The 24,925-nt window shown below is 44.5% G+C and overlaps 2 protein-coding genes across 2 annotated transcripts in view; both read left to right on the top strand.

Annotated features, from left to right (window-relative positions):
* LOC125723834 (NACHT, LRR and PYD domains-containing protein 12-like) overlaps positions 1-24,925 on the top strand; it is a 360,722-nt gene that overhangs the window by 260,011 nt on the left and 75,786 nt on the right. The window lies entirely within an intron of this gene.
* On the top strand, positions 13,369-16,638 carry LOC125723853 (uncharacterized). Its single transcript, XM_049000695.1, has 2 exons — positions 13,369-13,699; positions 15,226-16,638. Exons 1-2 carry the CDS (start codon positions 13,662-13,664, stop codon positions 15,989-15,991), a joined length of 804 nt encoding a protein of 267 aa, XP_048856652.1. The 5' UTR covers positions 13,369-13,661; the 3' UTR covers positions 15,992-16,638.

Raw genomic sequence — 24,925 nt, 5'->3', positions numbered from 1 at the left:
CGCGGGCGCCATCCGAGCCCCAGCGCAGGCGAGGCAGGGCGAGCCAGGGGGCAGGGTGGGCGGGACCCCAGTCCTGCGTCTGTGTCCCCTCCCTTTACGGGACACAGACATGACCCCAGGTCGGGGTCGAGTTCGCCGGGGCGAGGGAGAAACAGTCACAGGGGGAGAAGGGACTGGAGGCAGCTGTGGAGGGGGCACCTCTGGAGCTGCTGGAGCGCGGTCAGGACTGGGAGCGCGGTCAGGACTGGGAGCGCGGTCAGGACTGGGAGCGCGGTCCAGTGGGGGCGCCTGCCCGGGAGCTGCAGCAGGCGAAGGCGGCTGCGCAGGCGGCGGCGGCCGCACGGGAGCGGGGTCCGCCGGCAATGGCGGCCGCACGGGAGCGGGGTCCGCCGGCAATGGCGGCCGCACGGGAGCGGGGTCCGCGGGCGGCGGCGGCTGTTCCAGCTCGGGGACGGACGCCTTCTGGAGCAGGATCAGCTGCCTGAGGTCCTCTGCTATCCCGTCGAGTTCCTCCGGACCAGAGGCAGGGGTAAACGCGTCAAAGCCCCTCGTTAGACGCGCTACATGTTCCTCCATCCTCCGGTCTTCTGGGGGTGTCGGTCTCTCCAACACCCTTATGAAGAGACCCTGGAGGGCGAAAAACTGGTCGACCAGGGTAGCCGTCTTCCCTGGGAGAGGTGTGGTGAACGTCTCCGGGGTAGCTGCCGCTGGACGCGGGGCAGGAACATCCGGCGCGGGTGAGGACGGCGTGGCCCTAGATGGCACGCGGGGCACACGCGAGATGGAGTCTCTCCCCGTCCGGATCCCTCCCCAATTATCCAGTCTTTCTGGCCGGTAAGAGTACCGCCCAAGGGGCGGTAGGAGGACGGGGTTTCCCAGCTCCGAGTTCACGAGCAGGGGGGGTTCCTCCTCCTCGCTTTCGGACGGGAGCCACAACCTGGCTAACGCGCAGGCTCCGAGACGGATCTCCGTCTCCTCTGGGCTCCGTTTGGCCCGCTTGCTCTTCTTTTTGTGGTCCGTCATTCTGTCACGGGATATCGCGGGCAGAGCGGCGATCGTGCGGGCAGGCGTGGAATCAGGAAGCAGGCAGGCAGGATTCGGGACGAACGGGGTTTATTATAGGGAATCGGGGAAGGAGACATCAGACACTGACTAACATCAATGACGGACAAAGGACTTGGGTAAGACACGGACTGAAATACACAGGACTGATTGAAAATAAGCAGACACAGCTGGGTACAATCCGGGAAACACACGTGGGTAGGCAGGGGGCGTGGCACACAGGAGGAGCCGACGAGCAGGGCATGACAATAATAATATTAAATATTAAGTTGTAAGTGATATGGTCGGGTTACTGACACAGGGCCAGTTTCTTTGCTAAATCTAACATGACAAGTGGAACATTCCGTCTTTCTCTCTCAATCCAAGTCTTCTCTCTAAACCAGCAAACTTACAATCATTTAACCGTAATTTCCGAACTCGACACCATCTTCACAGTATGTCATTTACCTTCATCTTCACCTAGTTTACAGTAACACTATCTGACGCTACAATACTGTAAGAGAGGAACACTTTTCCCCAATGATGCAGGTTTGTGACTCGACTATACTGGGCACCAGGAATAAGAAACAGCTCACAACAGAAGTCTAGCAATAAGCCTTTATTACCAGGATTCCACAATTCAGCGTCCCTGACCCAATAAGTGAATAGAGCACCCAGGTAACACCGCAACCCCTCACACAATGATCTCAGCACAGCAATTTCTAAAACACTTCACACTCAGCTAAAGCACCCGGCTAAAGTTCACACGTGGACAATAAAAAGGCCTGGGCAGCTCACATCAACACAAGGGCCATGAACACCAAAATCACGTGCGGTTCCTCCTAAACACAAATACACAAGGAAAAAATATTGTTTGATATGAATTGATTTTATTTAAATTAAGTAGTTTGGGGAAGACAGCCCAATCCCCCAAAAACAAAACCCACAACAGGAACCATAATCCAACTCCTAGAAGGAACCACAAACCTTTCCTGTGGCGCCTGGAATCCACGTCGCTGCCACCAATCACGGACCGGCGTCATTAGCTTCCCAACTCTGCGCACCCCAATAACTCGCCGTATGTCCCACAATGCAGTAATTTTCCCCCAGCACATGCGCTTCCACATCTGGCAGCTGCAGCATGGACTCCAAGCACCACCGAGCATATGGGGCCCCCCTTCTTACTCCTTCGCTGACAATTTATGTTGTTCCTCCTTTCCCCTCACAGGTGTTTCCTATTAACCCTTATCACCATCACAATCCCCACCTACACACGCACCCATCTAAGCACACACTGAGATTTTATATGCTTGTATAGTTGTGTTACTTTCTGCACGCTATAATTTTGTTTATTCCTTTCTGAATCTATCACTCCTTTTTTTTCTTTTTCCTGTCTTTTTTTTCTCCTTTTCCTTCTTTTTTCCCCTCCTAATATGTCCCTCCACTACGGCCAGCTCACCCACTGCAATGTTTTTACATGTGTTAAAACTGAAATAAATAAATAAAATTAAAATATTTCTAGAGCCTCTTGATATGGGAAGTCAGAAACGTCAGGCCTATTTATTGAGATCGGCATGCAAGTTACAAGATGGTCTCCTGGCAGCCTATTGCGGATGTTTGGCTCGAGCTGAAAATATATTAACTGTTAGGCTTTAAAAACGATAGCTGATAGCATAAAATGGTGATAGTTTAAAGCAGAAAATTCCATTGTGAAACGTCTTTATCACCCTTTAAAAAACACAGATATTTTTCTCTGCTTTTCAGGTAGCTGACGCTACATATTTTCTGACGCGCGCTCTGTCCGCTGGTGGGAGTGTGCTCACCTGTGTGTGCGCGCACGTGTCTGTGAGCGCGCATCGGGACGGAACTCCGCCATGCGCGAAAGTGTAGAGCAGGGGTGTCCACACTTTTTCAGCTTGCGAGCTACTTATAAATGACCAAGTCAAAATGATCTACTATAAAAATGCAAAACATATTGTTATTTATAGATTTATAGATATTCGTTATTATTTATTGTTGTTATTATTATTATTATTTAATATTGTTTATCATTGTTATTAATTTCCCTTTGGCATAAATTAAGGATTTTTGCATTGAACTGGTGTTTAGTTCCTTCACCTTTCTCTTTCTCAGCTCGCTTTTCGGAGGGAAGTTAATGCCGTAGTTTTTATGAGCAGTCCGAAAATGCCGCTCCACATTTCCCTTCTTCGGAATAGCAATGGTAGACTGACAGATGAAACAAACGCACTTCGAATATGACCTTGTGGGGAAAAAATACTCCTCCTTTCATTCCGTATGGAAGTGGTAGGTTATTGGCTTCGTACTTGGTCCTGCTCCCCCATTCAGTTTTATACCCTCGCTTAAGTTTAGTAGAAATAAATTGGAGGCGACTCGGTTGCTTACTGGAGTTTTGCAGCAGCTGGCGCGGTTGATCGCGTCATTGTTCCTCTATTTTTTATGTCATGCGATCTACTCAGTCTTTGCGATCGACCAGTAGATCGCAATCGATGTATTGGGCACCTCTGGTATAGAGACAAAAATGACAAGCTGTTGTGCAAATAAGATAAATAACAAAAGGCTATTTAATCTGTTTATTAAAAGGACAATGTATAGAGCTCTTCTATAGTAAAAGTAACCTTACAGTAAATGACTTCTGCTGTGATCTGACGCTATATAGAAAATGTAATTAAATAAGATGAACTTGACCTTCTACGGGGGGGGGGGGGGGGGGGGGGGGCACCCTAATATAATGATAGGGGAAACACTGCTGTCTGTCTGCCATAAAATAAATAAAAGGGGGAATTGGAATTGCATATGACTATGAAGAGAATGGTTGGCTATAGTGAAAAAGGTGTGGAAATTTTTACTAATTCACATAAGGGACAGCATGAAGGGTTGTTTAATTCAGCATCGGAGGAATTCATATATTTGTGTGATTATGATAATCACACTATTATAACTTGATTGTACATCTCTTGAATTAATTACAGTGTCATGTATAACACTACACTTTTTAATACATTGTTTGGCAGAAGAGACTGCAAAACTGTAGTCCAGGGGCGATTCTAGGTTCAGAGCTTTGGGGGTGCTGAGCACCCAGAGAGCTGCCCAGCAAGGCAAGATACACTTTACTCGTCACAATGAGACTTTTTCCCTGCCTCTTTCAGTCCCCGCATCCTTAAATGTCTCCAGTTGTCCCGAGTTCTATCTGACTGTCTCCTTTGTGCATTTAAACCCCTGTTCCTCCCTGTCCTTTTCGTCTGTTGTCTTCGTCTCCGTCATCAGTCATCATTTTACCATCTCTGTGCAAGTCTGCAAATTTCTTTATTAAATCCTAAGAGTTTCTCTGTGCCTGGGTCCTTTTCAAAAAACATGACATGACTGTTTTGTACATTTTAACAATTTAATTCCAACATTTGTCTAAGAAAAGCAAAACACTTTTTGGAAAAGTCTTTAACAAGACCATCAAATTTGATAAAGGTTTTTTTTAAAAAATGCTGCAAAAGACCACAACTGCAAAAGAAGAATGGATTGGAATAAAAAAATACATTTCCTAACCTTAATTACCGGAGGAGAGTAATGAATGATGCTAATAGTGAGTAAAAAGTAAACGGAGTGCATTTTTTGGACAGGGATTCACTCTTAATGTGTATGTATAATATAATACAGATACATAAAAAATACCCTCAAAAATAGAACAGTGTGAAATACACAAATGTACAAAATATTAATAAAAAAAATTATAAAGATGGAGGCAACTTTGCCTATGGTACAATGTATGCAATGTATGAAAAGATCTTTACTGCAGATACTACTATGACTCTGCAGATTTGTTTTTTTATTTTAACCTATGTCGCCTCACCTTGTGGCTGGCAAATCTGTCTATCACTTTTTGGTGGTCAACTCTCTCAAGCATCTCTTTCTCAACTGACATCACAGCCAGGTGCTGGAGTCTGCTTTGACCCATGGTCCTTCTCAGCCAGGTATGGAGCCGACGCAAGACACTGAAAGATCTCTCACAGCTACAGCTGCTAACTGGGATTGTTAGGGCAACCTGAATAACAGTTTTCAGTGTGGGGAAGATCTTCTTATCCAGAAGTTTGTATAATGTTAACATATCTGGAATGGCACCAGCCTCACTCTGGAGCTTCAAAAAGTTTTTGGCAACTGCAACTTCCTCTAACTGAAGTTCAATATGGTAATGCAGTGCCAGGGCTGACAAATGAGGCTCAGACAAGAATTGGTTTGAGGTTGGACTACACGCCTGAATCCCATTAAGCAATTCCTGACTAACACCAGAAAAACGCTTCTCAAGTTCAGAGATCATTCTGTCCAGACAAGGAAACAACAATTTCCTTTTAAGCTCTTCTGACACAGAAGAGCCACAGACTTCACTGCCTGCCCCACAGGTTGACTTAACAACAAATCCATCAATTTTCTTTCGTTTCTGCCTCTGTCCAGAAGACTGCTCCAAAACAGCTACCTGGTTTGCCTCACACAAAGCCTTTGTCCTTGCATGAATATCAGTAGCAGTGGCATCACTGCGCTTCTGCTTCAGAGTCTCAACCACCGCATCTTTGTATGTCTGTGCCTGGGCAATATCTATGGTCTCCTTTTGTAGGTATCTGTGTAAACATGCGGTTACAGACAGTAGATCCTTTAAAACAATCAGCAAATACACTGAGGAGAATTTACTGAGTTTTGCCTTTAATCCCACCGCAATAGGTGTGTTGATAGTGGAGAGGCACTCAATTATGGCATGGAAGTTGTTAAGCACAGCCGTTACTGAACGAACCTGGCATGCCCAGCGTGTGTTTGACAGTTGCACAAGTTCACTTTGCTCCAATCCTAATTTCATCTGAGTGTCCATGAACTTATGATGGTTTACAAGAGACACACTAAAGAAGGAATGGAGACTTTCAAGCATGTTAAAGAACTCTACAGTTTCAGAAACAGCTCTGCATGTGTGACATAGGATGAGATTTAACTCATGTGCATAGCAATGAACATATATTGCCTCAGGGTGCTTCTTTTGAAAATGGGATTGCACCCCCCCAACTGTTCCGCTCATGACAGCTGCTCCATCATAGGTCTGTGCCACACATTTCAACTGCTCAATTCCCTTTTCTTGCAGCTGATTCTCAATAGCAGCATTTTTTGAGGCAGCATCAAACTTTGGCATCTCTGTCAGGGCTAGGAAGCTCTCTTTAACTTCCACAGACACATACCTCACACAGAGGGCCAACTGTTCTGTCTTTCCATCTCTGGCCTCATCAGCCATAATGGCATACATCTGTGATTCTGTCATCTCATGAACAATAGCTGCAGTTACCTCTTGTGAACAACATTCAATCATCTCATTCTGACTACTACAAGAGATGTATGTTGTGTTTGATGGGGGTGTGTACCTCTGCAAGAATCGATCAAACTTTTCCAAAAGTTTTATGCACTCACGGAAATTCCCTTTATTGTCACTCTCTTCTGTTTCATCATGACCTCTAAATGATATTCCTTGCTTCCCCAAAAGGCAGGTCACTGCCACAATACGTTCTAGGTACTCCCTTCTTTCACTTACTTCTGCGGCACTTGCTGCCTCTATCTGTTCCACAATATTGCCTTGTGACAGACTTGCTTTGTAGCTGTTCCAATAAACTACACTGTCCTTGTGTGACTGAGTGGATTCATGTTTTTGAAACTTGCTCAGTGCCTTTTGCCAATTACTGACTCCATCGTTCACTAATGTGTCATACCTAAGACTTTTGCCAAAGACTCGACAAGCGTAGCAGAAAGCAGCATTTTTTTTGGAAGAATATTCTAACCATTTAAAGCTTTTGAACCAGTTTTCTTAGAAGGATCTTTTTTGTGTGCCAACCTGAGTGAGAGGGGAGGGTACTGGGACAGTTTTAACTGTTTAGGACCAGTAGTCTTATCCCCCAAATCAAGAGCCATATCTTTGGACTGCTGACTGGAACTCTGCCCTGTCTGCCTCTCCTCATCTTGTTCCCTGGTCTGCTTTCTCAGAGTCTCTCCCTGTTCTTCGCCTCCTTGTGTAATGAGATTAACCAAACAGTAAATCATATCGATAAATAAGAAAATGTAATGAAGGTGTCCTGTTTACATTTCAGAATGAAGTCTAATGATATAAGATCATGATTCTCAAACTGTGGTACCTGGTACGTGAGCTCCCCATTGTGGTACTTGGAGGAAAGTTATAAGAATCTTTTGAAAATAAAAATACTTCAAACGTGTACAATTCAATCAAAAAAGTACAAAACTTTGAATTAAAATACCTAAAGTACACTAAATTCATATTTCGAATATACTAAGCATTGTCTTCCCTTTTCTTCTTGTTTCAATGTCAGCCTGCTAAATTTTCACGTTCTTAGGATGCTCATTCTGACTTAATGCACTTACTTTTTAGCGTAACTTTTCATTTTAGGAACAGATTGGAATTTTGTCTTGTAAGATTTATGAGTTTTTTTTATGAGAGCTTAACATTTTCTCAGGTGGTACACGCTGTAAAAAGTTTGAGAAACACTGATAAGGCAAGTTTATGTGCTTTTGGAAAACATTTAAAGCTGCTGTACAGAAATTATGAAATAAACTAGCTTAAAACATTCTTAGTATATATAATCTGAGCACTCTGCTTCTCTTTACAACTCCTCACTCCACCAGGACACTGTTTGGCACTTTCTGCAAATGTGGGGGGCACGTACTGCGGCAGTCACACAGACTAGATGGTCCAAAAGTTGACCTACCTACTATTGGCTGAGGTTTTGTAGATTTGTGGCTGAACCACAGAAAAATATATCATTAATTTTATTCTGCCCAATTAATGATAATAATGTTATGTTGGAATATTGTTAAAGAGGCACAAACTGCTTCAACACAGTTTGTTTTGCAGATTCTGTATAGCAGCTTTAATATAGAGAGAACACAACTTCCAGATTGTATGAGTAAAATTAGGATCTTTTTCTGTCAGTTTAACAGTTTCTGTTTTGCCTGTCACTGACTATTCCCTGTTTGTTTTCTTACCTGGTTCTTCCTGACCTTGTACTTTCTCCTCACTGTCTGCTCTTTCCTCTCTCCCTCTTTGAACTGACAATCATACACAAATAGATTGTATTCAATTAGATAAAGAAATTACATTAATATAAAAAATGCTATTAACATCACTAATAAAAAAACTCTTCTCTCAGTGTACTTTCAATCAAAAGGCAAATAACCAAACCACGTGTACATTTAATAAAATATATGACTATTTAAACACTGATCCAACATTATTCTTGATTGACAGATCATGATCTTCTACTTTTACCTGAATGCCCGTCCTTTTTTTGAAAAAACTTCCTTATATCCATTATGAACCTGGCTGTCTTTCTGTGCAAAATAAACACACACACACACCAGAAGTTATAAAGTTAATGGGCATCCAGTCAGTTAGCTACCTTAGGTTTAATATTCGGAACATGAAAAAATAACCAGTTTCTCTCGTTCCATTTCAAAGAGGACTCGTAAAATGGTTGGCAATTTAAGTTTTTAGATTTAGGCTATATAAATTTCAATGGGAGCAACAGGACGGTCAAAATGTTGCTGATTTTCCTACAGAGTAGGGCGGATTGTAGAGTAGCAAACATCGTCAGAAAACGTGTTTTCAACACTGCAGTTTACCTGTGAGGGTAATGTTTTTCAGCTAATAAGAGACATGGTCAGACTCCTACTACCTAACTATATAAAGAAAGAGTTACTGAAGGTTAAATGCAGCTAACATGTCCTGTTTTAAGCCAAGTACTCACACCACCGCTGCAATGGGTCTCAGCCACCATTGCTCTGGCAGGAGCGCTGGAGCCAGTCAGAGTAGCGGAGAGTGAAGCTGGAACGAACCATTTTTCGGGGCTGGGGGGGGGGTATCTATACTTGTTATTAAAATATTACATCTGAATGATTTTTCATATTTTAATACTGTCTCACATAAACAGCATGAACTGTCAAAAAAAGTTAGAAATCTTTAGAAATCCTTGGGGGTGCTTTTATTCATTTTGGGGGTACTGAAGCAGCCCCCAAAAATGGGCTAAAATCGCCCCTGGGCAGGACCCTGTTAACCCTAATCCTGGCAAAGTTACAGGGTCCTCTCTGTTTCTCTTCATAGGGGTCTTTGCAGACATCCAGACATGAGCTTGTTTTGCTCAGTGAGTAACACCATGGCCCCACAATTACGGAGCTGTGAGTTCAGTTCTGACCCTGACAAAAAATCAGTATGATGTTGCAAGTTTTCTGTGTTCACTAGTTTCCATCAACAGACTGTGTGAACTGTGACTGTGTGTATACTACTCTGGGTACCTTGGGTCCTGTTGTAAGCTCCCAGCACAGCAGTTCCCTGTACTGGAGAAGCAGTAATGGAATATGAATGGGAATCTACAGTAGATGTACTGTTTACAGTGAAATGTAGTTCAGAAAAAGAGAGAATGTCAACCTTGAGAGGATCACTTACCTCAGCAGTGACATTCATGTCTCTCGTGCCTCTTCCTATCATGTCAGTAGATGGATTGGGACAGCATGGGGGTCATGTAGTCGCTGGAATGGGGTCTGTGGCACTCCTGATATTTTTGTAAGACGGTGAAGGTCTCCTGGTGCTCCTTATTTTGCTGTGTGGCTGCTAGACATGGACGTTATCCAGTGACCAGAGATGAAGACTGGACTCCTTTGGTACTGTGTCTCTTCGGAGAATCCTTGGCTACCACTGGTTTGACTTCGTGTCAAATGAGTGGTTATTCAGGGAGTCCCGCGTGAGTCAGGTTACCTGCATTGTAAGCGTCAGGTACAGCACTATGACCATGTGGCATGATTCCCTGAGGGTGATCCAGCTCGCAGGGTCCCTACTACCCTATTCCAGTGCAATCTCCCCAACCTGACCTGACCTGATCTGAAATTAAGGTAGTGGTCCAAGCTGTAGGTTTACTGACAGACCACTGTAGGTCCTTATCAATGAAGTCTACCATTCTATCAAGACTGAGGATAATAAGTAATATAATTCAAGTGCTATAATAGTACCCTCAAACAGTGATCCTCCTTTATTGGTCTGTAACATACAATATTGCCTGCCCAAGAGCCCACTGAAGCAGGCTCTCAGGAAATATGAAAGAGCTTTGTGGGTGGAGATGTGATCTTTCCACATGATTTCAAGTGAAAACATGAAAAGTCATCTTTAAAACGAAGGCTTTCGCTATTGCAAATGTCACACTATTTAAGGTCTCAGGAAGTCTAGGGGAAGCACAAATATATAGTGCATATAGCTGTGTCTCACATAAAAAGGTTGTGCATACTCTGCTCATATTGTTGAAAATGGAGTAACACTTTGCCATGAATTTTTAATTTTAGTATGAGCCCATATAGTTAAGTCTTGACTGTTTACACGTAAACACTTAAAAAAGATATAGCTGAGGTCCTGGATTCAGTCTCCTGCATTTTCTCTCTAACCCCCTCAAAGAATTTCTTGCAGGGATTAATTCAGTATGTTTTAACAACATATAAAAAGACCAGATGAGTTAGGAGCAACACTTTACTTGAGGGGGCACAAATAATGTCGTAGTATATCCATCCATCTATTTTCCAAACCGCTTATCCTACTGGGTCGCGGGGGGTCCGGAGCCTATCCCAGAAGCAATGTGCACAAGGCAGGGAACAACCCAGGATGAGGGGCCAACCCGTCGCAGGGCACACTCACACACCATTCACTCTCACACACACACCTACGGGCAATTTAGCAACTCCAGTTAGCCTCAGTATGTTTTTTGGACTGTGGGGGGAAACCCCACGACGACATGGGGAGACCATGCAAACTTCACACACATGTGACCCAGGCGGAGACTCGAACCCGGGTCCCAGAGGTGTGAGGCAACAGTGCTAACCAGTGCACCTGTCAGAGTTCGCTGGTTAAAGCGGGTAGTGCGCACAGGCTGACAAGCGGGCAGGAAGCAGGCGGAGTACGGGGAAAACGGGGATTTATTCGGGATCGGGACGGAGCAGACAACACTAAGACTAACTAACATCAATGACGGACCAGAATCTAAGGCAAGTCATGGACTGAAATAGACGAGACTGGGCGAAAATAAGTGGACACAGCTGGGCAAGATCAGGGAAGCACACGTGGGTAATCAGGGGGCGTGGCACACACGAGGATCGTACGAGCCGGGCATGACAGCACCACCATGCCGCCCCTGAAGTAGTACACTCTTACTTAATTCATTAATTAACCAGAAAGTATTAGTTATATACTGATCCCACGTTCGTTCATTCTTAATCATAACAGTTACTGTATTTGTTCATCATTTGTACTTGAGTAGTTACTGAGTTATTACTGAGTAATGTATATTTGAACAATATAAAATATAATAATATATGTGCTATAAATCAACAAACCATTGTCCTTTCCTTTTATCCACTGCAGGGCTGCAGGAAGCAGCATACAGAGGAAATGCCTTGGGCGGGATGGTAGCCCGGATCAGGGCTCACATACTGGCTCACATGTGGGCAATGAAGAAGTAGCACTTCACGTGTACGGGAGAAAAACAGCAGCCAGAGGAATGCTATGCAATCTCAGTGAGAATAAACTCCCCAGACCCAGGACTGGGGCAGGAATTGCAGGATTCTCCTCTAGCATTTATTTTGGCATACTGTATTTATTGCTATTATCCTTGGTACATGTTTATATTTGCCAATAATTGAAATTGAAATAAACATGATTATTATTCATCCATCCTCGTACCGCATATCCTGGAGACGAGGGCCTGGAGCTTATCCCAGGTAGCATAGGACACAATGGTATACTTTTGGATGGGATGCCAGTCCATTGCAGGGAATGCACTCACTCACACACTGTGGGCAATTTAGAGATGACAGTCTATTATTATTAGGATACCTATAGTTTTTAGTAGTTTTCACTATTATTATGCTTTTTGCCATGGGAGTCTATGGCAGCCCATAGAGCTGATTGGCAACTTTTTTGAAATTTGGCACATCGATAGAGGTCAGTTCCAACTATTCATACCAAATTTGGGTTCAATCCATCCATCACTCTAGCGCCACCCTCAGGCCAAATTTCAAGAAATGTTTTTGCCTTATTCTCTTTCTTATCATTCTATGATTATGCTATTTACTTTTAAGTCTTGGTGACATCCCATAATACAGCTCTGATGACCTGATCACATATAAAACACTTCCCACGCAGCACATTATGCTTTATTATCTATTTATTATTCAAACATCAAACTTTAATGACGTCAATGTATATCCCTGACATAAATCACTGACGTGAAGCTATGGACATCATATTTAACTAGCTGACGTTTTAGTATTTTATATAGGATGATGGGTGCAGATCTAACTTAGTGTATAACTTAGTTTCGGCAGTGGTTTTGCTATATAGAGTCCATCGTCATGATCCCATAGTTAGCGGAAGCGAAAATAGTGTAATTAGTACAAGTACTAAAGAAATGTAATGTAATGTAATACCGAACAGCTTTCAAAAATGCGGTACCGCAATACGTTTTTGGCACCGGTATCCCGCGCAGCATAAGTCTGCCTGAGATATTTGATAAAGTGTGGATATTCCTATACGTGCAGCACGAATAAATAAAAACCTCTGCTTTGTATACTTGACAAATCTGCGTGTTTCATCATACTCAAAACCGCCCCAAATAAGCCACGAAATTAACCATGAATTCTACCCTACTGTGGTACACAGCTTTGCTTCTTATGTTTCTTTCACACAAAAAGTTGCAGGTTGACGACAAAACGTGCTCGCGTCCGGACCAGTAAGTGCAACAGGGGGGCAGAACTGGGGAGGGGGGTGGGATGCGATCGTGCTCGGTTGCCGTATAAGGCAGCCGGGCCCAGTGTTGTACGCGCTTAGTCTAATTACAGGTTCTTGTGGGAAGCTTGTGTGATGTATAACCTTGTTCATGTCAGGTTTTGGGCTGGTTGCGAGCGCGATCGCACGGGCAGGAAACAGGCAGGCAGAACACGGGGAAACTGGGATTTATTAGCACTAAAACGGGACGAAGCACGAACATCGACTAACTAACATCAATGACCGACCAGGAACGAAAGCAAGACAAGGACTGAAATAGACAGGACTGGGCGAAAATAATCAGACACAGCTGGGTACAAGGGGGAAGCACACGTGGATAATCAGGGGGGCATGGCACACATGAGGATCGTATGAGCTGGGCGTGACAGTTCGACATACTGATCGCTATGTATCGCGATACAACAGTTTGAAATGTTACCAAAGTGTCATTTTATAATTCCCATATTAAACAAGTTACCGTGCATAGTGCTTTGGGGAGAGACAGACTCCAAGAGTGCAGTTCATTTCACGTGTCTTTAAGTCATTGTCTGATATTATCCAGAGCTGAATGTGTGATTCATGCTTACTACTATATTCTTGCTTTGCAGTTCTTACACAATTTTTTTCTTATTTACTTCTATTAGTAAATAAAAAACTTATAAAACTGTCATTATTATATAACAACTATACGTATTATGATGTTATTATTTAGTTATGTTGTTGCTTGGTTACATTTGATGCCTCCGCACGTGGGAAGCTACCGGTTTGAAAGATGCGGCTTCACTTGCTTTTCTGCACCAAGATGGCAAGGTACGTTGCATTTCTGCTCCCATTTTATATAACTTATCTTATTATTTAGTATCTGTCTTTGTATGTACAGTGGTACCTCGACCCACGAACAGTCCTGATCACGAATAAATCGGGTTACGAACCAGATGTTCCAAAATGTTTTGTACCGGTTGTCGAACCGTGTGTCGAACCCACAAACGTCTCCAAAAGGGTCCAATGAAAGCTCCCCAAAGAACCACCGAAACGCGAAGAAATGTCCTGTATAATAATAATAATAAAAAAAATCATATTTTCGAAATTACTGCATTTGACTGTTACTTAGTCTTTTAATGTTGATTGTTTAGTTTTTTGGGGGGATGTTTTGTGGTTCTTTTCCGTGTTTTGGCGTCTTTCGAGCGACCAGCGTATGCTCAGTTTTAATGTTTTATTTAATTTAGCATTTGTTAGCATGTAAATGTAAATGTATGCTCTCAGTTATATGTGCACAGTGTCATAATTTGATTGTACGGTAGGGGGTGTTGAGTTGTATTGCGCGTGCTCGAAGTATATATATGTATGTATAGAGTGACCTAAAGAGAAAGTCGGCGTTATGTCCTAGTTCATGGTGAATAACGTGTTGTGTGAACTTATTTTTCCATGTGTAAATCCTCTATTATTGTTAGTCTTCTCCCGGTTTTCTTACCGCTGCACCGACAGTTTGACGTGCCAACAGCATTATTTGTTACAAGTAAGGTTATTTTAATTTAAGTCTATATTCTTGGTCGCGTTCTCCCCATGTCGTCGTGGGCTTTCCTCCGGGTACTTGCTAAATTGCCCGTAGGAGTGCATGTGTGAGTGAATGGTGTGTGAGTGTGCCCTGCAATGGGCTGGCCCCCCCATCCTCGATTTTTCCCTGCCTCGTGCCCATTGCTTCCGGGATAGGCAACCCAGTAGGATAAGCGGTTTGGAAAATGGATGGATGGATTCTTGGTCACAGAAAAATATAAAAAATTGAAGAAAATTCAGCGTTTCTGAGGTTTAAACATATTGAACATAATACATATTTACATTATTTGAAATGGGAGAAATTGATTGAGGTCACGCACTTTTCAGGTCAGGAACTAAGTTCGTGAGCCGAGGTATGACTGTATATTGAAATATGTTTGTGTAAAATTCAGTATATTGTTTGGATTATATTTAAATTGTATGTGCAGGTTAGTTAGTGTCATATGCAGGGTTGCCAACCCTCACTCAAGATGTCTTGTAGTCAGTCTGTTTTGTTCCATTATAAACCTAAAATTAGCTCCATCAAAAGTGTTGGGGTAGTCTACAAACCCTCCAGACTATTTACAAGGTAGTAAGACTGTTACACATATGGAGATGAATGTGCAGACTTGTCTGGAATTGAGAATCTCACGCCAGCCAGCTGACCAAAGATAGCAGCTCTGCCTGTGCAGTAATGCGGTTGTTGATTGGGAAGGTGTGGGTCAGTGCAGAAGTGTAGTCCACATGTCAGGAGTGACTGACAGCTCCATTGCATTGCCTGTATGTTGTTTTTCCTCATTCAGAATCAGACGATTTGAGAAAGCTGTTTGCTGGAGCGACGACAGATACTGGGCAACTTGGGACAAGTGGGGAGAGGTGATTGACTGGGGAGATGAGAAAGAGCTGTGCTCCCCAGCAGAATCACCTTCTGACCAGGCTGACAGTTCCACGGAGTCACATTCCCGAAGGCGAATTGCCAAGGCAGTTAGCTGGACGGATGATGCTTATTGGGCAGCCTGGGACAAGTGGGAAGAGATCATCTGCTGGGGTGATGAAGAGGAGTGCTCCCAAGTAACTCCACCCACTAGCCAGCTTGGGAGGGATAAGGGGATAGATGTACATGGGTTGGAGGCTTTTGTGATGAATAACAGGACAATCTCCATAAAGCCTGTAGACAACCATCGAGACAGTCTGGAGATAGGAGCTGTGCTGGTAGACCTCTGCCAGTTTGATCTCGAATATTTAGATCAAAGTAAATTTGATTTTGAAATTGTACAAGTACAAATTGGAGAAGTCAAAGTGGAGGAGACTGGAGAAAAGGCTTTTGAAAAAGCATTTGAATTGGAAATTGTGGATGTGGCAGTAGAAGTTATAAACAGTGAATTCCAGCTGAATGCTATAAATTTGGATATTGTTGAAACTAAGGTGGACAAATTATTATTGGAAGAACTGATCATTGGCGATTTAGAAGCAGGCAATGTGAAGGTGTCAGTGTCAAATGGCAATGTGGTGAAGGTACCCTTAAGGTACCCTTCACCACAGAGGAACAGAAGGACCAGGCAACCTTAGACCATACTCTCTGGTGGTTGACTCGTGGCAACTGGACTTGTCTCTGAAAGTTAGAAACGTTTCGCTGCTCATGCAAGCAGCTTCTTCAGACTGAGGGAGGTAGTAAGTGTCCACATATTTATCCTCCTGGGTAAGTAGTCTAAGGGGGCTCATTGAGTGAAACAAAGTGGGGGGGGGGGGAGTTGCGGGTAGATGTAACCAGTCCCTCCTACTCCAATAGAGTGGGTCGTTAAGGGTGGTCCACCTGGTGGAGGTGTGAATTGGGTCTGTTTTTTTCCTGGGAATTATTTTTGTTTTGGCAAATGATGAGAGGGCCGCAGGTTAAATTGGAGACAGGTTGTGCCTAATGCCTCTACCTCTGTTGAGTGAGGGGTTGTGCATTTGCACATGCAAAGCTGCTTGGACGAGCGGTGAAACGTTTCTACCTTTCAGAGAGGTACAATGTCTTTGGATGTCTTTTGTCTTGTGCAGTCTGGGAGTTGACTGAATGCTGGGGCGGGGGTAGCTTTTCCTTTGTAGTGGGGTCCGGTGGGGCGCCTTGGGCTCTGTGGGGCCCGGTGGTGCTGCTGCCTTGGGCCCCGGTCTGGATGGGCCTGGGTCCCCCTCCCTGGATGGATTTCAGGGAATGGGGAGTGCTTATGGGGGTCAGCGGGGGAGCTGGCTCCGGGGGGGGGGAGAGGTATTTTGCCCCCCCCCCATTCCTTTCCTCCCCATCCCTAAATGCTTCCCTCCTCCCGCTCCATCACACCACCACACATGTAGGGCTTTGAGGTGTAGGTGCGTTGCTGGGATGCAGGTTATGTATTCCTCCTCTGTCCCCTCGCGACCACCTGTACCTCATTCATACACTACAATGTAGACACTCTCATTACTTACTCTCTCATGACACATACATTTAGGGCGTTGGGGATGGGCACACAGAATGGCATCCAGAGGGCGGTCTGTTCATTCAGACTTACCTCTGGTGCCAGGGCCCACATCTCAATTTTAATCACACATAGACATTGAGGGCTCTGGGTAGAGGCCGATCTAGCACCAGCTGTTGGTCGGCAGGGGGTGGTTAGTGCCATGCCCTTCACCTGTTTTAAAAGCACTTTAGAACAACACACACCAACACCACATCTGAGCGGGTGAAGGGGGGCATGGGGTCTTTTCACACCCCCGTTCCCTGTTCGCCATTTGGGGCTGAGAGGAACAGCTGGCCGTCTGGTCGGGGTCTGGGCTGGTGGGCTTCTCGGCTACTGCGGGGTCCGGGGTGATCTTCTGGTCTCCTCGCCAGAGGAAAAATAGGGGTCCACATAGAGTATATATGGGGAGTGAGAGTATGTGTACAGCGTTCATTTCTGTGTGTCTAAATGTTGGGTGAATGTGTAAATATTTGTTTATGTCTGCATGAGGGTGGGAACGTATGCTTGTATATGTGTGTGCCTGTTTGTCTATACACACGTGTCAGGTTGGGTCCTAGACTCCACCTGAAATAACATCTCGGGCACAATAAAGTGGTCCTCCGCAGAGGGGGGGTGGTGGAGGGAAAAAAAAAAAAAAAAAAAAGCTTGTGACCCACCGACCGATTTCTTATTTGATTACTGTTGTTCCTTGTCTTGTTTTTGACCCCTCGTGGTCTGCTTTTGTTTTTATTAGTGTCTCTAGTGTTTATCCCCTTTCCTCCTTTGAATCCCTGAGTGAGTCGTCCGCTCTCTGTTTCTGCTTGCTCCATGACACGCTGTCGCTCTCAATCCGCCCTGGACCTGTGACAGTATTTCTGTTTTTGCTTTTGTTTGGACGTACTGAGTTTAGGATACCTAGCTTAGAAGGAATAGTTTAGCCTGTCATGTGTAGCGTTGTTAAATGCGCTGATATCAGTGTTATGTCACAGTACCAGAAACTTAAAATGGTACATTTTGTTTTCTTTTTGTTTTCTTGCAATTACTACATACAAATGTTTAATGTTTTGCTGACATCTAATTAGAAAATAAATGCATTTATGCTTTAAATGATCTTTTTGTTGTCTTCAATCATTTCAACAGGTGAAAATGACCTGAAATCAATGAGTTTGAACACTGGACACTACATTCCGTGTTTGTGTATAAAGTCATGTTTAGCATACATGCGAGTTCATTCGTATCCTTTTCCCCAGAGACAAAAAGTAGGCTAGGCTAATGGGAAAAAAACACACAAATATATAGACCTAATGTCAGTGTATTATTCATGAGGTTTTGTAATATCTGAGACCAAATTAAACTTAATCTGTGTATTTAATGGATTTATGTGCTATTGCTACTGGTTTAATTGGTAAATAGGCCTTTTTCCAAGCAATTGAATATTTAAATGGGAATGTTTTACGTTATTGATTTAGCTTTAATCATGAAGTACCAAGCTTGATATCAATCCATGTCTAATGTGACATATTCAGGACATGCAAAGTCTATACACATAGGCACAGACTATGGCTGGGATTCGTGTGGCCTACCCTGCAGATGGGAGGCCAACACTGCATGGTATATATTCTTTAAATTTATTTAATATTAGTTACATAATTACTCATATAGACCATGTTAATACTTAATAGTGCATGTAAAGAAAATTATACTCTCATTTGACATTAATGTGTGGAGTGCATGTAAGTATGGAATATCCATCCATTGGCTGTAGCACTTATCCTATTCAAGGTCAAAGCCAGAAGCTATGGATGCAAGACTGGGACAACAGGAGCTGACCCTGACAGGAAGCTCATCTCATAATGATATTCCCCACACCGTGCTACTTCTTGCAGAGCTTTGCTGGGGTAGGTGGTGTGGCTATCATACCAGCCGGCGACGCATCCAGTTAGGATGCTCTTGATGACACAGTTATAAAGTGTCCTGAGGATAAGGGGACTTGTGCCACACCTTTTAGCTCGTCGGAGGTAGAAGGGCCGCTGCTCTGCATTTAAATTTTTCCCAATATGATAAATGTAGCGTAGGAAAAGTAACCATATCAGTTTACATGGGCTTCTACAGGGGGTTAAGTATCCATCCATCCATTTTCTGAAGCCACTTAATTCCAACTGGGGTTGCCTGGGGTCTGGAACCTATCCCAAGAACACTGGGCACAAGTGGGAACCAACCCTGGGGAATCACCAACACACCACAGGGTGCACACACAACTACAGGACCAATTTAGACTCACCATTCAACCCCTCTTGAATGCTTTTGGACCGTGGGAGGAACCTACAGCGCCTGGTGAAAACTCAGACAAACAGACAACAGTGCTGTGGAGGTGGTCAGCAGCGTCAGATTCCTGGGGGTGCAGATAACTGACAGTCTGGACTGGTCACCAAACATAACATCACCGGTTAAACGGGCTCCGCAGCGTTTGCACTTCCTGTGCCGGATGAAGAGAGCTTTCCTCTCCCATCCTCAGCACCTTCTACCGAGGCACCATAGAGAGCGTGCTGACCAGCTGTATCTCCATCTGGTTTGGCAGCTCGAAAGCCTCAGACAGGAAATGGCTGCAGAGAGTGGTGAGGCCTGCAGAGAGGATCATCGGGACTTCTCTTCCATCCATCCAGGACATTGCGCACAAACACTGTCTCAGCAGAACCTGTGACATCATCAGAGACTCCGCCCACCCCCACCACGGACTGTTCACCCTGCTGCCCTCTGGGAAGAGGCTTTGCAGCATCAGGACCAGGACAGTCAGATTCTCTAAGAGTTTAATTCCTCAAGCCATTAGACTCGTGAACTCTCAATACCTCAAGGCAGCCCCCCCCACCCCAGACTCCGCCTCTCTCCATCCATCCACACGTCACTTTCCAGAGCTGCTTTTTTTCAATTGTCTAGTGCAATATGTCTGAAACGCTGATGTACACTGGTGTTTGCTGCTATAGTGCTGTTGATATATTTTTATGCATATTCTATGTTAATTCCACTATATATTCTTTTTTAATTCACTCTGCTGGGCCGATGATGAGTCAATGCAACGTAATTTTGCTCTGATGTGAACTAACCGGTGTATGTTCTGAATGACAATGAAGTAGCTATTCTATTCTATTCTATTCTATTCTTTTCTATGTCTGGATAAGTTTGGGCTGGAATACAGAGAGAAGCTGGTGGCCAAAGCAGTGAAGGTCATGAGTGGCAGATGCTCTGGGGTCCAAACAGGAGTTAGAGAGGTTGCCAGATATGCATTTTATGTTCACTGCAGCCCACACTGTTTGCATCTTGTCATTGTTGACTGCGTGAAAAATGTCCCTGTAGCTGCATGTTTTCTCCTCTTTGCTGGAAAGACTGTATGTGATCATGTCAGGCTCATATGTTCACAAGAAATGGCTGGATGTACAGAAAGAAATGTTCAGTGGGGCCCAGGGGAACTGCAAAGGCTCAGTGAGACTAGATGGGCCTGCTGCCGTGCTGCGTGTAGAAACCTTACGGAGAGGCTGAGTGCTGTACTAAGGCTGCCGGGAGAGATTTTAGATGATGCCGATCCCCAGAGAGCTGCAGAAGCCAGAGGACTGCAGTCTCAGATTGACTTGAATTTTGTAGGGCTCCTTGTAGTGTTCAGAAAGGTGCTCGGTCAAGCAAAGTTTCTGCCAGACGTGCTCCAGTCACCTAAGGCTGATCTTCGCAAAGCAGCCGACCTGACTGACACCCTCAGAAAGACCTTTGGAGAACATAGCAAAGAGGACAGCTTTACTGAGCTGTGGGGTACAGTGACTGAAACATGCAGTGATCGCCGCATTTCTGCCACTGTCAAACCAAAAAGAACCAAACACACCTCAAGCAGACCATATGATCGTCTTGTCACATCTACACCTGGACAGCAAAGACATGTTAACAGCAAAGACGCCTTCAGAAAAGGAGCGTTTATTCCCAGCATGGAGTCCATAATGAGGGAGATGCACAGGTGCTTCTCAAACTCCAGCTGTAACATAATGAGCGGCATACAAGCACTAAGCCATCAGACAACGACTCTTAAAGGAGGAGCTGCTTTTGTTAGTGGCTGAGGCAGGTGGCTCTGATTTGCAAGGCTTGGAAAGTGAGATACAACAGATATAAAGACTGGAGAGAAACAGAGCAGATAGTAAAGTAAAGCCATGCAGTCTGACAGAGTCAGTGAGGATCCTGGCTCCTTTAAGGACGTCTTCTTTGGACTTTATCCTCTGTGTGAGATTGCTGTTGTTTTGCCAGTGAGGACTGCAGGCTGTAAGCGCAGCTTTTCAGCATTGAAACTTGTAAAAAATCACCAGCGATCAGCCGTGGCAGATGAGCGTCTGTGGAATCTAGCTGATCTCAGCACTGAGAACCAGCCTGCAAAAGCACTTAATGTAGATGTTTGTGAAACGTTCTGCTGCTCAGCACAACAACCGTTGCCTTAAGGCGTCTTAAGAAAAATGTGGTCACTGTAAAAGTTAGTGCACCACCTTTTACACGGTGGAGACTGAATACATCATTACTAGAGTTATTTTTAGAAGTTATTAAAAAAGATTGGACAACATTTATTGAAACAAATGACCTGCCTGGTATCTCTGCTTACAGACTCTGGGAGACGTCAAAGGCTGTAACTGGAGGTAGAATAATTAGCACACAAAAAGAAAAAGGAAAAAGCTCTCGAGACAGAACTAGAACAGAAAATTAAAACTTTGGAATCAGCACATGTTTCCTCCCAAGAAAAACACCTTCTCAGTGAGCTGAGAAAATGTAAAATAGAATTAAGTAAAAAAAGAATTAAGAGACAAAAACCTCTTTCTGTCACAGGTATGTGCTCCATGACATGATCGATATAGACTCCACACTCCCTTTCCAGTGTGTCACTCTCCCTTTCCAGTGTGTTACACTCCCTTTCCAGTGTGTCACTCTCCCTTTCCAGTGTGTCACTCTCCCTTCCCAGTGTGTCACTCTCCCTCGTGTTTTCGGATCCGAGTGGAGCTTGTGGTTACACACCAGCTGCCACCAGTTGTTATCCTGCAACATGAATGATTCTGTATTTGAATCTTTTCATCCTCAGTCTGAGTCTGAGTTCTTCGAGGAAAGTCATCAAGTGGTCGAGAACCTATGAAGGAGATGAGGAGCTTGTGGTCTGTGGTCTGGAGTGACGTCCAATCCCAAGAGACATATGATCATTCACTTACAGGCCCGTGTCACACCAAGGGCCTCTTTTTTGATCAGTGTGTATCGGGTTTCACTGGGAGTCAGACTCCTACACAGACATGTACATCACTGGTCTGTATTCTCCATCTGGCTGCCTCTGCATTAGCCCTCCTCCAAGGCTGTATGACGATGCATCTGCTGACACAGGAGTTTCTCTCTTTTGATCAGTGTGTATCGGGTTTCACTGGGAGTCAGACTCCTACACAGACATGTACATCACTGGGCTGTATTCTCCATCTGGCTGCCTCTGCATTAGCCCTCCTCCAAGGCTGTATGACGATGCATCTGCTGACACAGGAGTTTCTCTCTTTTGATCAGTGTGTATCGGGTTTCACTGGGAGTCAGACTCCTACACAGACATGTACATCACTGGTCTGTATTCTCCATCTGGCTGGGGGCAGCCAGGGAGAAAACCTGCCAATGTAGTTCACCATCCCCACGATGCGTCTCACTCCTTCAGTACTCTGAGGTTTGGGCATGTTGATAATGGCTTTAATGTTGTCGGGATTCACCTCAGTCCCTTTAGCGCTTATTTTATGTCCCAAGAACTTCACTTCATTCACTCTGAACTCACAGTGTTCATTTAGAGTGAGGTCTGCATTCTCAAACTTCTGGGGAACTTTGCATATATTTGCCAATTACCAAAATGTCATCAGTATAGCACATTGTTCTAGGTGTGCCTGAAACAATCTGAGAGATTCTCAGCTGGAAGTGCTCGAGTGCCGAGGAGATCCCAAAAGGCAGTCTGTTAAAACGGTACCTGCTGAAGGAGAGTAATGAAGGTCATCAAGGGCTCGGAGTCTTTATATGAGGGTATCTGCCAGAATCCCGATCAGGCATCCCGTTTGGAGAACGCTACTGCCCCGTCCAGTTTGGCAAGTGTGTCATCCACAGCTGGGAGTATGTGCCTCTTTCAGTAGACACTTCCATTGAGTCTTGTTAGGTCCACACAGATCCTAATATGTGGCAGAGTGGGCTAAGCCTCGGAAGATCGGAAGGTTGCTCCATCAAGCCTGGCTTTGGCAGAATAGCCACATGTCTCTGGGCCCTTGAGCAGAGCCCTTAACTCCCAGCTCCATAGGTGCCACTGCAGGTGGCTGCCCTTTGCTGCCAAGCTGACTCTCACCTCCATGTGTACAGAGCTCCATGTCCAGGGGCTGACAGTGCATATGGTGATGCCACCTCAGCTAACTCTGTCTTATAATACAACTTCCTGCTGATTCACCTGCCTGTTGATTTCGGCTGTTAAAATTTGCTCTCTCATATATTATAATGTGTTTAATAATAAAATACTCAGCCAGGGCTTTTGGTTTTGGATACGTCCATTTCTTTCCACTCAGGCTACCCAGATACTCGTCCAGTCCCTCGTCATCTCACGCCTGGACTACTGCAACTCGCTTCTAGCGGGTTTACCACTGCGTGCCATCTGTCCCCTCCAACTGCTTCAGAATGCAGCTGCTCGACTTGTTTTCAACCTTCTAAACTTCCCACACCATTCCTTTGCTGCGCTCCCTCCACTGGCTTCCTGTAGCTGCCCGCATCAAATTCAAAACACTGATGCTCACATACAAAGCCAAAAATGGTCTGGCACCATCCTACCTAAAAGACCTCATCACACCCCGTACTGCACCCCGATCTCTCCGATCCTCCAGCACTGTTAGACTGGTCCCACCACCCCTCAAGGCACAAGGACGACACACATCTCGGCTCTTCTCTGTCCTGGCGCATTCAAACTTCTCTGTCCTGTCTCTTCATCCCCCTTGATGTCCGAACAGCAGAAACCTTGGCTGTCTTCAAGCGACAACTCAAAGCTTTCCTTTTTCAGAAATACCTGAAGTAGTACTCTGTATTCTTACTCAGCTCTTTTCCGTGTGTGTGTATGTGTACAACAAAATAATAATTATTGTTGCACTTTCTCAACAGTGTTCAGATAGATGGCATTCATAGCCTGGGTCCTTATTGAGCTAGTATCGGAAAAATTCATCGCAGCGTCTTAAAGCACTTATGTAAGTCGCTCTGGCTAAGGGCGTCTGCCAAATACTGTAAATGTAAATGTAAATGTCTCTGCAAACTATTTCTGTTCGTCAGACAAAACCAGCGTGTCATTGCTTTTCTCCCCAGTCATGTACAGTAGCGAGTTGAATGGTCTTCCTCAGTCCGTTCAGATATTCCTGAAGCTCCTCGAAATCACTCAAAGCATCATAGGCACTAAGTCCAGCTGCTTGGCCTGTCAAAATTGAAGCTTCCTGGAGGTTCTACTGAAAATATCTGCTCCACCTCTCATGTTATTTTCTTTGCTCCCCTCTTGGAAACGCATCTGTAAGCTGGCCAGCTCCCTCACTTACTGTAGCAGGCCCTAGTATTGCCAGATCCTCTGTATTTCCTCTGACCTTCAAACTAATGTTGGTTTTCTACTCACGGGCTCCTGCTGCCGATCTTCTGACCCCATGTATAATATTCTGCTGTGAATCTTAGAATTTCCAACAGACCACGACCACAGATGCATTCAGACTCAGCCTTTTACTTCTGTATCCTCTCCTTTTCCTGTATCTCCCCTTACCCAATGCTTTAGTGCCCCCTAGTGTCCTGACATGGTTCTGTTATAACACTTGGTGGTGGTTATAATCAAACCCAACCCCCCGGCCGGCAACAGAATAATTCAGCCCTGTCATTTTTATGTCTTCTGTAAATATAAAACTTACCAAAGAATAGTGTCAGAATGGCAGGATGCACCTGTGTGTATGCAGACAAGTGTCCATGTTTTATACAGTCGATGGGTCAAAGTATATTCACAGACAAAAGAGGC

This window comes from Brienomyrus brachyistius, unplaced genomic scaffold (genome assembly GCF_023856365.1).
Source record: "Brienomyrus brachyistius isolate T26 unplaced genomic scaffold, BBRACH_0.4 scaffold52, whole genome shotgun sequence".
In the NCBI taxonomy this organism is placed as follows: domain Eukaryota; kingdom Metazoa; phylum Chordata; class Actinopteri; order Osteoglossiformes; family Mormyridae; genus Brienomyrus; species Brienomyrus brachyistius.
The sequence above is the reverse complement of the archived record's forward strand: the minus strand, read 5'-3'. Positions and strand labels throughout refer to the sequence as shown.